The 14,343-nt window shown below is 54.5% G+C and overlaps 1 protein-coding gene across 1 annotated transcript in view; it reads left to right on the top strand.

The window, feature by feature from the left end:
• MORN1 (MORN repeat containing 1) overlaps positions 1-14,343 on the top strand; it is a 62,118-nt gene that overhangs the window by 9,052 nt on the left and 38,723 nt on the right. The window contains exons 7-8 of the mRNA XM_087446977.1: positions 8,051-8,147; positions 10,141-10,251. Coding sequence (XP_087303103.1) covers positions 8,051-8,147; positions 10,141-10,251 — 208 coding nt within the window. The remainder of the gene's footprint in view (positions 1-8,050; positions 8,148-10,140; positions 10,252-14,343) is intronic.

Raw genomic sequence — 14,343 nt, forward strand, 5'->3', positions numbered from 1 at the left:
CGTGTGGGTGGCCCGGCTGGAGCACTGCCCATGCAGTGTCCCATGTGGGCAGCCCCAGGCCTCTGTCCCAGGCACTCAGGACCGGTCAGCAAGCAATGGCATGGACTGAAGCTTCCGCTCTCACCTGCAGTCACAGATGGGGACCAGAAGACCCGAATCTGGCACAAGGGTCCAGGAGGGTGGGCCAGCGCTGGAGTCAGTTGCTGACCTCCATCCCTCTAGCTACCTTTTAAAAGTGATTTGTTGGGCCGGCCCCATGGCATAGTGGTTAAGTTCGGCGCACTCTGCTTCAGCAGCCCAGGTTCGTGGGTTCGAATCCCAGGCACAGACCTACACCACTTGTCAGCCATGTTGTGGCGGCATCCCCCATACAAAATAGAGGAAGACTGGCACAGATGTTGGCTTAGGGACAGTCTTCCTCAGCAAAAAAAATAAAAAGACAGCTTCTAGACAGCTGTGGACAGGGTGAACAGAGAGGGGCGAGGCCCAGAGGAGCAGTGGTGAAGCTGTTTCTGGCTGTGCAGCCAGCTGGCCCAGGCGTGGGGAGGGAGCAGCCTCGGGGGTTGGGGGGTCGTCTTGGGATCAGGACCGCGCCCACGGGATGACCTCAGACAGCGCACGCTCACTGCTGCAGACCGTGAACTTCAGAGCAGCCGGAGACACTCCACACAGCCGTTTGTGCGAGAAAAACAATCCTGTCTGTCCCTGGCCTGGTCAATGAGCCAGGCGGAGGGTCTTGCGGGCGGCGCTCTCAGGGGCTCAGTGTGTGGATTTGTCTTCTGCTCTCGGGTCTCAGCGCCGGCCTCTCCGTGTGAGGATGCCTCCTCCGCCCGACCTCTGGGTGTGAAGGGTCACCTGGGAAACACGGAGCCCCCAGTTGGGCGCTACACCTGAGGCATGGCCCCCAGGAGGCACAGTTCCCTGTGCTTTAGCAAGGGAAATATTTAGCCCTCCTTTTAAAATGAAAAATTTTATTGTAAAAACACATAACCTAAAATTTACCATTTTAATCATTAAGTGTATGGTTCAGTGGTGTTAAGCGCATTCCCGTTGTTGTGCAACCATTACCACCCTCCATCTCCAGAACTTCCTCATCTTCCCAAACTGAAACTCTGTCCCCAGTGAACACTCACTCCCCACCCTGCTCCCCCAGCCCCTGGCACCCACTGTTCCACTTTCTGTCTCTATGAATTTCACCCCTCTAGGGAACTCATATAAGTGAAATCAAATAATATTTGTTCTTTTGTGTCTGTCTTATTTCACTCAGCATAATGTCCTCAAGGTTCATCCATGTTCTGGCGTGTGTCAGAATTTCCTTCCTGTTTAAGGCTGAATAGTATTCCATTGTGTGGATGGACGGCATTTTGCTTATCCATTCATCCTTTGATGGACTTGGGTTGCTTCCAGGTTTTAGTTCTTGTGAATAACGCTGCTGTGAACATGGGTGTGCAAATATGTCTTTAAGACCCTGCTTTCAATTCTTTTGCATATGCCCAGAAGTGGAATTGCTGGGTCATATGGTAATTCTATTTTTAATTTTTGAGGAACCGCCATACCGTTTTCCACAGTGGCTGCACCATTTTACATTCCCGCCAACAGCTCACCAGGGTTCCGATTTCCATCTCCTTGCCGACACTTCCTATTTTCTGTTTTTTTGAAAATAGCCATCCTGCTGGATGTCAGCCCTCTTAACAACAAAAATAACTGAGAGGTGAGCCTCATCCCCCGCCAGCCGTCACAGCTGTCAGGGAGCGTGTACTCCGATCCTTTGCTGGAGGCTTCTGTGGGGTTCCTCACACCCTCTTCTTTTCCACGGTTCCCTTGGCTGGGCCACCAGCACTTATCACCACTCTCTTGATTCCATGATGACACATTGTCACGGCCAGGACATGTGAAATGTCCTGGTCCAGGTAGGGCTGGCGGGATTCCTCCATCTTTTGATTTCTTCCCCCAAAGTGAGGCCACGGAGCATCCTCGGATCTCCACTCTCGGCACCAAGTCTCCTCCAGAAGGCGGCCCTGGGCACCCCCTCACTGCAGACCTACCAGCATCTGCTTTTTGTGTATTTTGAGGTAACTTTATTTTGTGGAAAGACTGGAAAGCAGTGAGTCTCTCTGTGGGTGCTCTCACGTCGGAGCCCTCCGCAGCCCTCCCTTATGTTGGCCCAGCCCGTCCGACAGAAAACCGTCCAGACCGGGGAGGGAGAGGCTCCAGGAGAGGTCGGCGGTTGCGGGAGGCTCGGCCGCGTGGCGCAGGGGTGGCGGGGACTCCAGAGGACGTGCTGTTTGTATCTGCCTGGCAGTGGATACTCCCTTCCAGCGGCAGGTGTGCCTTTTGCAAACCATCTCTGCCACCTTGTCCCCAGTATTCCTTGACACAGAGCTTTAGAATGAACATTTAAACTGGTCCTAGAAAAAATTTATTCCTGAAAATAAATGTGATAGCATCTTCTGTCAGAAAATAAAAACAATGTTTCCCGAGCCAAAAGGGTTTCCCTTCTCTCATCATGGGAACTGCACGGTCAGGTTGGGTGGCCAGTGGTTGTGACCGGTTCATCTTGGGGCCCTAGAGCGTCTCCTGCCTCTGCTACCCTCCTGTTTCTGTGCGGGTCACTCCCAATATTCCTGGTTTGCATCTGCTGGACCCAGTGGCAGCGAGCTCATCAGCTCCTCCCGAGGACATGGCCGAAGCTTGGTGACCCCCCGCGGGCGCAGGGCAGCCCCCCAGAGAGTGGCATCATTTGGCAAGTCCTTGATGGAGCCCAGGAACCATGTGTGTGCCGTGGAGGCGAGCAGCATGCCTGGTGGAAGGGAGGCAAGCCTAAGCTCTTTGTGAGCCGCGCGTGTGTTTGCAAGTCAGAGCATTCCCTACCTGTGTGGCTGCGGCGTGGTCCCCGTCAGCAGCTGCCGGCTTCCGGGCTGTCCCTGGGCGCCGCTCCATGTGCATTGGCTGTGTTTCTCACGTTGGCTTTCACAGAGGGAGGCTTGCTGGTTGGTGCACCTGCTGGCTGCACAGAGCAGGTGGCCCGCCTTATGTGAGTCTTCACCTGCGGGCGGCTCCTAGCTTTGCCTCTCCTCACCTGTGTGTCTCCAGGAATGCCAGGGGCCTTCTGTGCCCATGCCACCATCCTCCAGCCAAGAGGTCACAGTCCAGGAATGTGGGGCAGTGACTCCAAGGGTGCACTGAATACAGAAAGACCGTGAGAAGCATCTGGCCTGGTTTGAGCACACGTGGGAGGAGGGGTCTGGGCTGCCGGAGCCCCGTGTTCCCTGTGGGGTTCGGATGTCAGAACCAGACACATGAAGGCAGCTTGTACTTGCATCAGCAAAACTCATCACATTCACACTTTGAAATCCGAGGAGTGTATGACCAGGATCAAAGAGGTCAAACACGACACCCTGTGGACCTGCTGTTAATTGGAAAGTGAGGGAACTTACATCCACAAAGACTGATGGGTAACATACCCAACCTGTGCCACCAACACGCTGGCCCATGTGGCCACTGCTGCCCCAGCAGGCCGCCTCGCAAGCTGGAGACCCCGGCCCCCTGGACAGTCGCAGGGCCCAGGCAGGTGACCTGGGGCCATATCCTCGTATGTGACCTGACCCCAGACCACTGCTACCTGGTCTCGGAGCCCGTGACCTCAGAGGAGGTCCTCACTGGCTTCAGGTCTGAGGTTTGGCAATGGTGGGGGAGGATTCCTTCCTCCAGACTGTGAATACTGTCTGGGGCAGCGGCTGGGAGAGCCAGGCCCGGGGAGAGTGGGTTCTGACCGGAGTGGAGATTCAGTATGTTCCTGGGAGCACCCAAAAACGCAAGAGGGGGCACCACAGCTGCAGAAAAACTCCAATAAAAGCATAGTAACTTTTCCCTCAGAAAGAACAGGAGTATCAAGTGCTTCCTGAAACGAGAAGAGTCAAGTACTTATTGCTCACAATTTATTCAAACTCATTTGTAGTGGGGAAGGCACTGAAGGAGCCCCTTGTCCTCCTCCCACCACCTGGTGACTGTGCTCAGTGAAACAGTGTCATCGAGACAAAGTGTTATCGAAGAAGCTATGAGCACGCGGGTCCAGATCTGGGAGCTGTGAGCGCTCAGCCGTGTCCCTGAGCCCGGCCAGGATGGAGACACTGGGATGGAGAGGCCAGGCTGGGCCACCGGCCCACAGCGTCCGCTTCAGGGTCCCAGGGTCGCCTCAGCAACCACGGGGTGACTAGGTACGCCTCCCTCTCATCCTGCAGGACCACATCCTAAGGCTGGACTCCTGCTCCCCTCAGTCTCGCTTTACTTGGGGGGTGGCCCTTCCCACACTGGCCCTGTCGTCATCGCCTCTGTCCCAAGTTGTGCCTGCTGAGCACAGGTCCTCACGTGGGCAGGGAGGAGCGGGGAGAGCGGTGGAAGCCCCCAACACCAGGTGTGTGTGCCCCCGGGCATGGTGTCAGCAATGATCTCGGCCTCTGTGGTGAGGAGCCCCATGACACCCCCGGGGTGCCGGCCTCCTCGGTCAGATCCATTAATATGCATTTGTTTGTGCTTTGGGAGTGCGTCAGCTAACTGAGAAAGGGCAGGATTTTCAGACATGTGATTTATAACACTAATTAGAAAGGATTCTGCGCTGTTGGGTTAGTTACACTGCTCACCAGAATGTGTTTGTCCCAGTGAAGTTCTGCATTAAAGCCATGAATATCCAGCTCACCCCGAACTGTGGTGTGGACTCAGATTCTGGGAGTGTGATCGACGGGGGCCTGTCATTGATAACCAGGCTAAATGCTGGGAGCAAGAGCCTGAACAGCGGCTGCGAGCCTGACACCACTCACCCTGAAGCCGGTGCAGGTCTTGTCTGACGGGCACATTTACAGCGGTTTGCACACTCGTCAGGCAGCTGTTCCCTGGCTGACGGTGGAAGCCCCGTTCCCCACAGACCATCAGCCGACGTTCTGGTGTTAAATGACCCGCCTGAGTGTTCTCCTTCCCGGGCTCACCCCATGGCCTGGCCTTCCTTCTGGAAGCCCCCATTGGTGCTTTGCAGAGGGCCGAGCAGATGGGGAGGGTGACCAGAGAGGAGAAATGGCCATTCTCATTGTGACTGTGACCCAACCCGGCCAACGGGCCGGTGGTCATCGTGCTGTGTGCAGTCTCTTGGCCTGAGGTGATTCAGCCGCACTTTGTCCTGATGGAGCCAGAGTTCATCATGAGCCGTCCGCCCCTGTGGACATGTGACTCCTGCCCCCAGGAAGCCCCCCTCCCTGCCACGCGATGAGACGTGGACGTGACCACAACCCGGAGGGAAGGGAAAGGCCGCTGGGAGGTGCTGAGCCAGTGCCTCGGGACCTTGCTGCCATTTGGCGGGAACACTTGAGTCATGTGATGGAGAACGGCGACAGGGAGGCTGAAACAAGGTCCTGCGTGCTGGTGCACGACATGTCCAGCTCCGGCAGCTGGCAGTGGTGGGTGCAGCTGAGCTCCGGAGCTGATTTCCGGCATCTTGAATCCCAGTCTCCCACCTGCCCCTGAACAGCCTCGGCACATGGCCCGGCCCTGGGGCTCACGTCCACCCGCAGGATGGGTTGAGCCCAGCACACCTGCACAGGGACGGGAATGAGGACGGCAGTTGTGAGGGCAGCTGGCACGCTTGCCCAGGGCGCAGCGTGGTGCAGTGAGCAGAGCTCCTGCTGTGGGAGGGGCAGGGCGGGGAGGGGCGAGGGCAGCGCAGCCCCACGTGAAGGAGTTTGCTCCGAGAGGTGGCCACCCTTCCCTGCGGCCACCACCCTCTGCCCAGGCTTTCTCTGGGGCCTGACCACGTCCCGTTACACCATCTATGGATGCCTGGGCCCAGGGACTGAGCCAACGTCGCTCTGCATCCCCAGCTCCCAGCATGAGGCCTGAGGCCTTAGAAAAGGGCATGAATTCTAGGCTCACGGGCCAGGCGGGGTCAGGGTGATGGATTCAGTTTGGCTCACATGCGGTTTGCATTTGATTGGCCTGGGGATGGTGTCCTGGGGAGAACGGTCTCCTCAGTAAGGAGAGCATTCGAGCGACTTGTTCGCCGAGAGTCGCCCGCCGCGTCCCAGCAAACACAGCGTAACTGGGCTCAAGCCAGAAGAGCTCTGGCACCCGTGTTCACGTGCCCCGCACGCTCCAGGGCTGTCCCCACCCCGACACAGGACAGCAGCCCGGCCTGGCCCAGGACTCTCCTGCTCTGCTACCCACCCCTCCAGATCACCTTGCCCATCGTGGTCAGTGAGCACTGCTGCCCCCACCACACACACATACCCACGGACTCTCGCACACACACAGAGACACATGCACACACACACAGATGCATGCACACGCGCAGACACACAACACAGACACACACGCACACGCCCCATGACGCACACGTGCACAGTAACCCATTCCTGGTAGCAGGCCCTAAGAACCCACAGATAATGCTCAGAGGCCCGTGCTGGCACCAGGGGTGGTCAGCTGGTGACTCTGGGGCAGTCCCCCTCCCCACCCCTAGCCCAGGACGGCAGCACAGGGCCCACTGGGTGGCTGCAGGTTCTCCGTCTGCCATGACACCTTAGAGCCTTCCCTCCATTTTGATCTGGCCCATGGCCTGCAGACGTGAGCTGCATCTTAGGGGACATCAAGACACTCTCTGTGATGTCAGCCGCACTCAACACTGACCATTCGGGGAACTCAGTCTCCGGGTCTTGGGGCTGGAGGGATGAGGCTGCCCTGCGGCTCCATGACAGCCAGGCCCCCGTCAGAGGCAGCTGTGCCTCTGCCCACCTGGCACCCCCAGCTGGCAGCATGGCCCCCCCGAAGCCAAGAGATGTTGTTTCACTGCTGCTGTCAGGCGCCCCCGAGGGCTGCAAGTTGTCTGTGCCCCCGGCCTGAGGGTGAGCTGTGGTCGGGCCAGCAGCTGACGTGGCCTGGATGACGGAGCTGCCATCATCTCTTAACGTGATCAGGCTCCCAGCCCCTCGTGCACAGGGACCATGTGTTCCAAATAGCCTGTGCAAAGCTCTTTTTCCCCAGATTTTGGGGTGTCTGAGCTCGTTGGGGCTGCAGCCTTCGGGAGCTGTTCCCATGCCTGCCATGTAGCCCCGAATGGCTGCTCCCGAGGGCCTGCCAGAGCTCTGGGGCCACCCTGTCACCTGGAGGCCAGACCCTGGGCACGTGGGGTCGACTTGTTCTGCGGCTCCTCGGGCCCCGGCCTCAGCTGCTCGTCCTTGAGTGTCCTGCGTTCCTTCCCCAAGTCTGTGGCGCCTGTCCCAGGCCCAGGGTCCCCTGCGGGCAGCGCCCTCCACAGGGAAGAGGCCCCAGCCGCCCTGACTGCAGCCCGGCCCCAGCTGCCGAGCGGCCTCGGCCCACACGCAGGGCAGGAAAGTGAGAGCCCCATTAGCTTCCGCAGCAGAGGGAACAGAACCAGGAGGTGCCTTTGGCTAATTCTCCTTCCAATAGGAGTGATTCACAGTCAAATAAAATAGGATCTTGAAATTTTCCAGGAAAATACCTGTCCTGCTATTTCACATTGTTCTTCCACCGAGTCGTGTGTATGGTTTAGAAAGCAAGGCTTGCTGTGGGGGAGGCAGAGTCGGCGTTCCCCAGCTGTACGGCTGTGTGGGTTCACGCTGTGTTTTTAATTGGCCTTTTCACCATCAGGGCCCGTGTGCCGAACACTCACGGCTCCTTTGCCCACGCTGCTGCCGCGCGCAGACCTGGCGTGTTTTATGACACACTCTGTACAACTGCAATGTCCTTGTATTGAAAGGATTTTTGTGCTGACAAGTGTGCCCTTTTGAGCCTGTGTTTTGTTTGCGTTTTGTATAAGTGCCATTGGTCCCAAACTTCCTGGATTCTAAAAGCTCAAAGAGGAGTGCATTTTGCAAAGCCAGTTGGGTTGCATTCGAATAAAGTGTAATTTCTCGCCCTCAAGACAGCGTGGTTTCCCAGCAGCCTCCATGCCCGGGGCCCCTTGGAGCCAGGGGGCCGCCCTGCTGTGCGGGGATGGAGGTGCCCCCTGACCTCATGCCCGTCTGAACCCACGCAGTTCTCTCTGCAGGGACAGTGGCACAGCGACGTCTTCAGTGGACTGGGCAGCATGGCTCACTGCTCTGGGGTCGTCTACCGTGGAATGTGGATCAATGGCCACCCAGCAGGTGGGTGTCCCCCCGCCTCTCCGTTGGCCTTGTGAGGTCCTCTTGTGGGGTCATGCCTGGGTCCGGCCGTGTTCTCTCTCAGGTGGCCCTGGGCAGTCACATGGGAGGTGTTGGACCACGAGGAGTTGGGGGGGCTGGGGTGCAGTGGAAGCTAAGATCCCACCCCCTGTTAGGAAAAACACGTTCCGATGTGGTTTCTAAAGGGCTCGTGATGTGCAGAGGCCCCCATCAGACCTTGGACCCAAGTGGTCCTGCTTCAAGCGGGATGTCCCAGCCTTGGGGGTCTCCTAGGCTCGGGGTTTTCCAGCCTCGGGGTCTCCCAGCCTTCGGGTCTCCCACCCATGGGGTCTCCCAGCCTCGGGGTCTCCCAGCACAGGGCCCTGGGCGTCTGGTGCCCCTGACGAGGTCTTCAGCTGACCCCCTACCCCGAGCTCTCCGCACTGACATGACCACAGGTGGCCTGTGGCCTGCATGGGCCTCCCTGTGTTGCCCCCTGGGCATTGGGGAGGCCTCCCATTAGACTCCAGGACAAAGGTGCCACCCCAGGGGTCAGTCTGGCGAGGGACATGGGTGACTGGTCAGAACCTTGGTGCCAGGTCCATGGGTGCAGCTGCTGACGAGCCATGCCCCTGAGAGGCTTTGGTCCAGGCAGCCCCCACGTACCTCGAGTGGGTCCCCAGAACCTCCAGGCTGGGAGAGGCCACAGTGCACTAATAACCCTCAGCACACGCAGCACCTGTTGGGCCAGGCGGGACTCCTTGGTGGGGGTGCAGGTCTGGGAAGGGAAGTGGCTGAGGGTACTTGGGGGGGGTCTTGGCACCCACAGTGCACAGCACATCCCCCGGGGGTGCCACAGCCACCCGAAGCCCAGGTCAGGCGGGGTCTGCTTTGAGGGGCTCCTGGATCCTTCCCAGCCCCCGGCCTTAGGCAGGGCCCTGGGTCCACCAGGAGCGTCTTAGTAACTTCACCTTGGGAAGGAATCCTGATCCCACCCCGCCCAAATTAGGGGCCAGTCGGAACCCCTGGGTGTGAAAGACGCTGGCAAGAGGCATGAGACATGGCCTTGCTTCCCCACAATGGGCTCGGGCCATGCCCCGGACTCCCCGGAGCCAAGGTGGGCTCTGCCTTTACCCTGCTGAGTGCCGGGCGGTCCCCTGGAGCAGAGCAGGGCTGCGCCCACATGAGCTGTTGCCCTCCAGCCCCACAGTCGTCACGAAGTCCCACCAGCACCTGTGGCCCTGGACATGCTCGTGTGGGTGCTTCCTCCCAGCTGGCGTATCGTGGGTAGAGCTTCCGGTGGCCTGACATCCTGAGCTTCCCCAGCGTTTGCTTAAAGACCCTAAGCTGTGCTGTGCCGAGGTCATCGCTTCTGGGAAGTCAGAGACTCGGGGCAGCCCACGCTGTGCGAAAATGCCGTATCCAGCTGCTCAGACCCCAGAAGACACCCCCACAGGTCCTAGTGGAGCAGGGGCAGCCCTGACCACCAGGAGGTGCTGGCCGACCGGCCTGCAGGGGGACCCACCCTCGCCAGGCTGGCTCCCGGGCAGCTGGCCTCAGCGCCTCGTCCAGCACACAGCAAGTCCCTGACTCAGATGCAGGGAATGCAGGACCTGGGTCCCAACCAGCAGGAGGACGTGCCGGAACGTTCCGCTGTGTGCAGACCTGAACACTGCTGTGCACCACCTCCACCTCTTCAACATTTGGTAGATGTCTGCAGTCTGTCTGATATGATCAAGGCATTTCTGAAATGAATTCCTTTAGATAATTATAGTTGACCCTCCGAGCGGGTCACGTCTTAGTTTTCACGATGGCCAGGGTCACTTGTTGGTGAGGCGGCTCGGGCAGGGACGTGCCAGCCTTTACGGCCATGCGCACGTTCATGCCCGTGAGAGGACCTGTAGGGGTGTGGGGTCCGTACTGGTGGCTCTCACTTTGGGCGCAAGCGGCTGGCGGGCCCAGCCTCCCTCTGATGCCGCGCTCTGTTCTCTCCCAGCACAAGCCACAAGGATCGTGATTCTGGGTCCGGAGGTGATGGATGTGGCCCCAGGAACTTCCTTCTCCTTGAGGGTTCAGCTGCAGCAGGACGACGGGGAAGTTGCCAAGAGTAAGCATCTCCAAGATGACGACTGAACTTTTCGGAAAGATAAACAGGTGTCAGGTTCTCAAGTCGGGGGAACGCAAACAAGACGCGGCATGTGGCTCTGGCATCCTGCACGCTCCAAGGTCACTTTGTTTAGATGTTCTTGATACCAGAGCCTTTGCAGAAGGGACAGCAGGCGTGTGCGCCCTCCGGCTGGTGGGAGGCAGCCATGCGTGTGCATACATGTGTGCAAGCACGCCTGCATGTGTGTGAACATGTGTGTGCGAGCACATGTGCTCTGTGTGTGTGTGCATGTGCCTGCAGTTATCACGCATCTTACAGAATGCAGAGGACAGGTGACTATCTGCAGTGCTGCACGCATCGGCGTAGGGCCAGTCACAGCCTAGCAAGGGGAGAGTTTGTTGTCCTCCACGGGGAATCGAGGAGGGACGGAGTTCCGCCCTCCTGGGCTGCTTGTTAAGTGGTCTCATCAGCCCTGCGGTGATGCAGAGGGATGAGCGAGCTGACTTCCCAAAGCCCTCCTGCCCGGTGAGCGGAGGGCCTGGTGCAGAGCTGGACGTTCTGGCCAAGGCAGCAGGGCAGAGGGTCCCCAGCGTGCAGTGGCCCCCACACTGGCACCTGTGCCATCGCCGGGGTGGGACCGCCCGTTAGTAAACGAAAGCCCAGGATTCTTAATGGACGTGAATTCACCCTAGTTCAATAAGCGTTAACGAGGAGGCCTCGGTGAGCAGTGTATATCAAACACATTTAGTCACGACTGGTTTATTTTAACAACTTTATTGCAGTATCATTTACATACCATCAAATTCACCTGTATTAAGTGATACAGTGATTTTTAGCAGATTTAGAGTAGGGCAGCCATCACCATGCCACACCTCCAGCTCGGAACATTTCCTTCACCCCAGAAAGATCCCTCGTTCCTGCTGGCAGCCCGGCTCCCACCCTCACCCCGGGCAACCACGCATCCACTTTCTGTCCATGGATCTGCCTCTTCTGCACGTGTCCCGTGAATGCAGTCCTTCCACATGGGGCCTTTTCCTCGGCTGCTCTCACCTGCACAGGGTATTTGAGGTCCACCTGTGGCAGTTGTCAGTCAGTCTTTCCTTTTTACTGACCGATAGTCACCACACCCAGACACCACGTTTTATTGACCATTCGTCCACAATGGACATCTGAGTGTCTGCACCTTTTGGCTACTATGAATAGTGCTGCTTTCAACGTGTGTGTTCAAGTTTTTGTGTAAACATATGTTTCACTTCTTTCGGGTCCCTCCCTATGAATGGAATTGCTGGATCATATGGTACGTTTCTGTTTAAACTTTTAAAGAAACTGCCAAACTGTTTTCCAAAGTGGCTGCCCCATTTCATGATCCCCTGAGCACGTCCCAGCGTTCTGATTTCCGCACGTCCTCACCAGCACTTGGTACTCCCCACAGCAGCCGTCCGACGGTGTCAGTAGCATCTCCTCGTGGTTCTGATTTGCATTTCTCTAACGACTGGTGATGATGACCAGCTTTTCCAGTGCTTGTTGGCCATGTGTGTCTTCTCTAGAGAAACGTTTATTCAAATGTTTTACCCATTTTTAAAAATTGCGTTGTTTGTCTTCTTATTTTTGAGTTATGCGAGTTCTTTATGTATTCTGGATACAAGTCCTTTATCAGATACATCTTTGCAAATATTTTCTTTCAGTCTGTGGCTTATCTTTTCATTTTCTTGATGCTGTCTTTTGAAGTGCAAAGGTTTTTAATTTTGATGAAGTCCAATTTGTCAATTTTTTCTTTTATGGATTGTAGTTTTGGTAACGTATCTAAGAATTCTTAGCCTAACCCAAGTTCACAAAGATTTTCTCTTATTTCCCTGCAGAAATGTTGCTCATGCATTGAGGTCTGTGATCCATTTGAGTTAATTTTTGTGGATAAGGTAAACGCCTAAGTTCATCTTTTTTCGTGTGGATGTCCGGTTGTCCCAGCACATGTGTTGGAAAGACTGTCCTCTCCCCACTGAATTGCCTGGCACCTTGGTGGGAAGTCACTTGGCTGTAGGATTGGGGTTTGTGTCTGGACTCTCGATTTTGTTCTGTTGATCTAGGTGTCTGTCCTTACACCACCACCACACTGTCTTGATTATTGTAGCCTCGGAGTAAGCTTTGAAATTGGAGATTCCTCCAATTTTGTTCTTTTTCAAAATTTCTTTGGCTATTCTGGGACCTTCGTATTTCCATACAGTATAAATTTTTTAGGATCAGGTTGACAATTGCTGCCAAAAAAAAAAAAAAAGGCCTGCTGGGGTTTTGTTAGGAATTGCGTTGACTCTAGCTTGGAGAACTGCCTTCAGCAGGACTGAATCTTCCAGTTCGTGAGCATGAAACAGCTCTCTGTCTGTTTATATCTCTACCTTCTCTCACCAGGGTTTGTGATTTTCAGAGTGCACGTCTCCCACTTCTTTTGTGAAATTTATTAATAAATGATTAATAATTTATTATTAGTTATTTAATTATAATGTGTTATCAATAAATTTATTTTTTGGATTTATTCTTTTATGCTATTATGAGTAGAATTGTTTCCTTTTCTTCATTTCAGAAATTGCCAGACTGCAATTGATTTTTGTGTATTGATCTTATATCCTTTGACCTTGCTGAACTCATTTGTTAGTTCTACTAGTTTTTCTGAGGATTTCTTAGGATTTTCTATATACAGTATCATGTCATCTACAAATAAACAGTTTTCCTCCTTCCTTTCCAGTCTGGATATTTTCTTCCTGTTGGTTGCACCATTTTCCCTTCCCTGAGGTTCTAATTGCTCCACATCCTCGCCAGCACTTGTTGTCTATCTTTTGGAAAGCCATCCTAGAGGGTGTGCAGTGGAATTTCCTTGTGGCTCTGATTTGCATTTCCCTAGTGACTAGTGATGTGGAGCATCTTTTCACAGACTTATTGGCCATTTGTATATCTTCTTTGGTGAAATGTCTATTCAGATCCTTTGCCCACTTATCTTTTTATTGTGAATTATTTAGAGTTCTTTATATATTCTGGATACAAGTCCCTTGTCAGATATCTGATTTGCAAATATTTTTTCCCATTACGTGAGTTGTCTGGCAGTTTCTTGATGGTGTCCTTTGAACACGCAAGTTTACATTTTTTTTTTTTCCTGAGGAAAATTCGCCCTGAGCTAACATCTGTGCCAGTCTTCCTCTATTTTATATGTGGGGCTGGCCCGTGGCTTAGCGGTTAAGTGCTCGTGCTCCACTACTGGCGGCCCAGGTTCGGATCCCAGGCGCGCACCGATGCACCGCTTCTCCGGCCATGCTGAGGCCGCGTCCCACATACAGCAACTAGAAGGATGTGCTGCTATGACATACAACTACCTACTGGGGCTTTGGCGGAAAAATAAATAAATAAATAAAATTATTTTGTATGTGGGATGCCACCACAGCATGACTGACAAGGGGTGTATGTCAACGCCTGGGATCCGAACCCATGAACCTGGGCTGCTGAAGCGGAGCGTGCCGAAGTTAACCACTACGTCATGGGGCCGGCCCCCAAAAGTTTTAAATTTTGATGAATTCCACTTGATCTATTTTTTTCTTTTGTTGCTTGTGCTTTTGCTGTCATATCTAAGAAGGCAGCCTAGCCCAGACTCATGAAGATATATTCCAATATTTTCTTCTAAGAATTTATATTTTTAGCTCTGACATTTAGGACTATGATCCACTTGGAGTTAATCTTTGTGTATGGTGTGAGGCAGGAGTCCAACTACATTCTTTCACATGTGGATATCCAGTTGTCCCCATGTCATCTGTTGAAAGACTGTTCTTTCCCCCATTGAATTATCGGGGCATCCATTTGCTAAAATTTTGTTTAGAATTTTTGCATGTCTGTTCACGAAGGATATTGGTATTGAATTTTTTTTCCTTATAATGTCTTTGTCTGGTTTTGGTATCAGGGTCATGCTGGCCTCACAGAATGAGTTGGGGAAAATTCCCTCCTCTTCAATTTTCTGGAAGAGTTTGTGTTGAATTAGTATTATTTCTTTCTTAAATGTTTGGTAGAATTCAATATGAAACCCATCTGGGCCTGGAGTTTTCTTTGTGGAAAGAT

The sequence above is a fragment of the Ceratotherium simum genome, chromosome 22, assembly GCF_057802395.1.
Source record: "Ceratotherium simum simum isolate JZ-2026a chromosome 22, ASM5780239v1, whole genome shotgun sequence".
In the NCBI taxonomy this organism is placed as follows: Eukaryota; Metazoa; Chordata; class Mammalia; order Perissodactyla; family Rhinocerotidae; genus Ceratotherium; species Ceratotherium simum.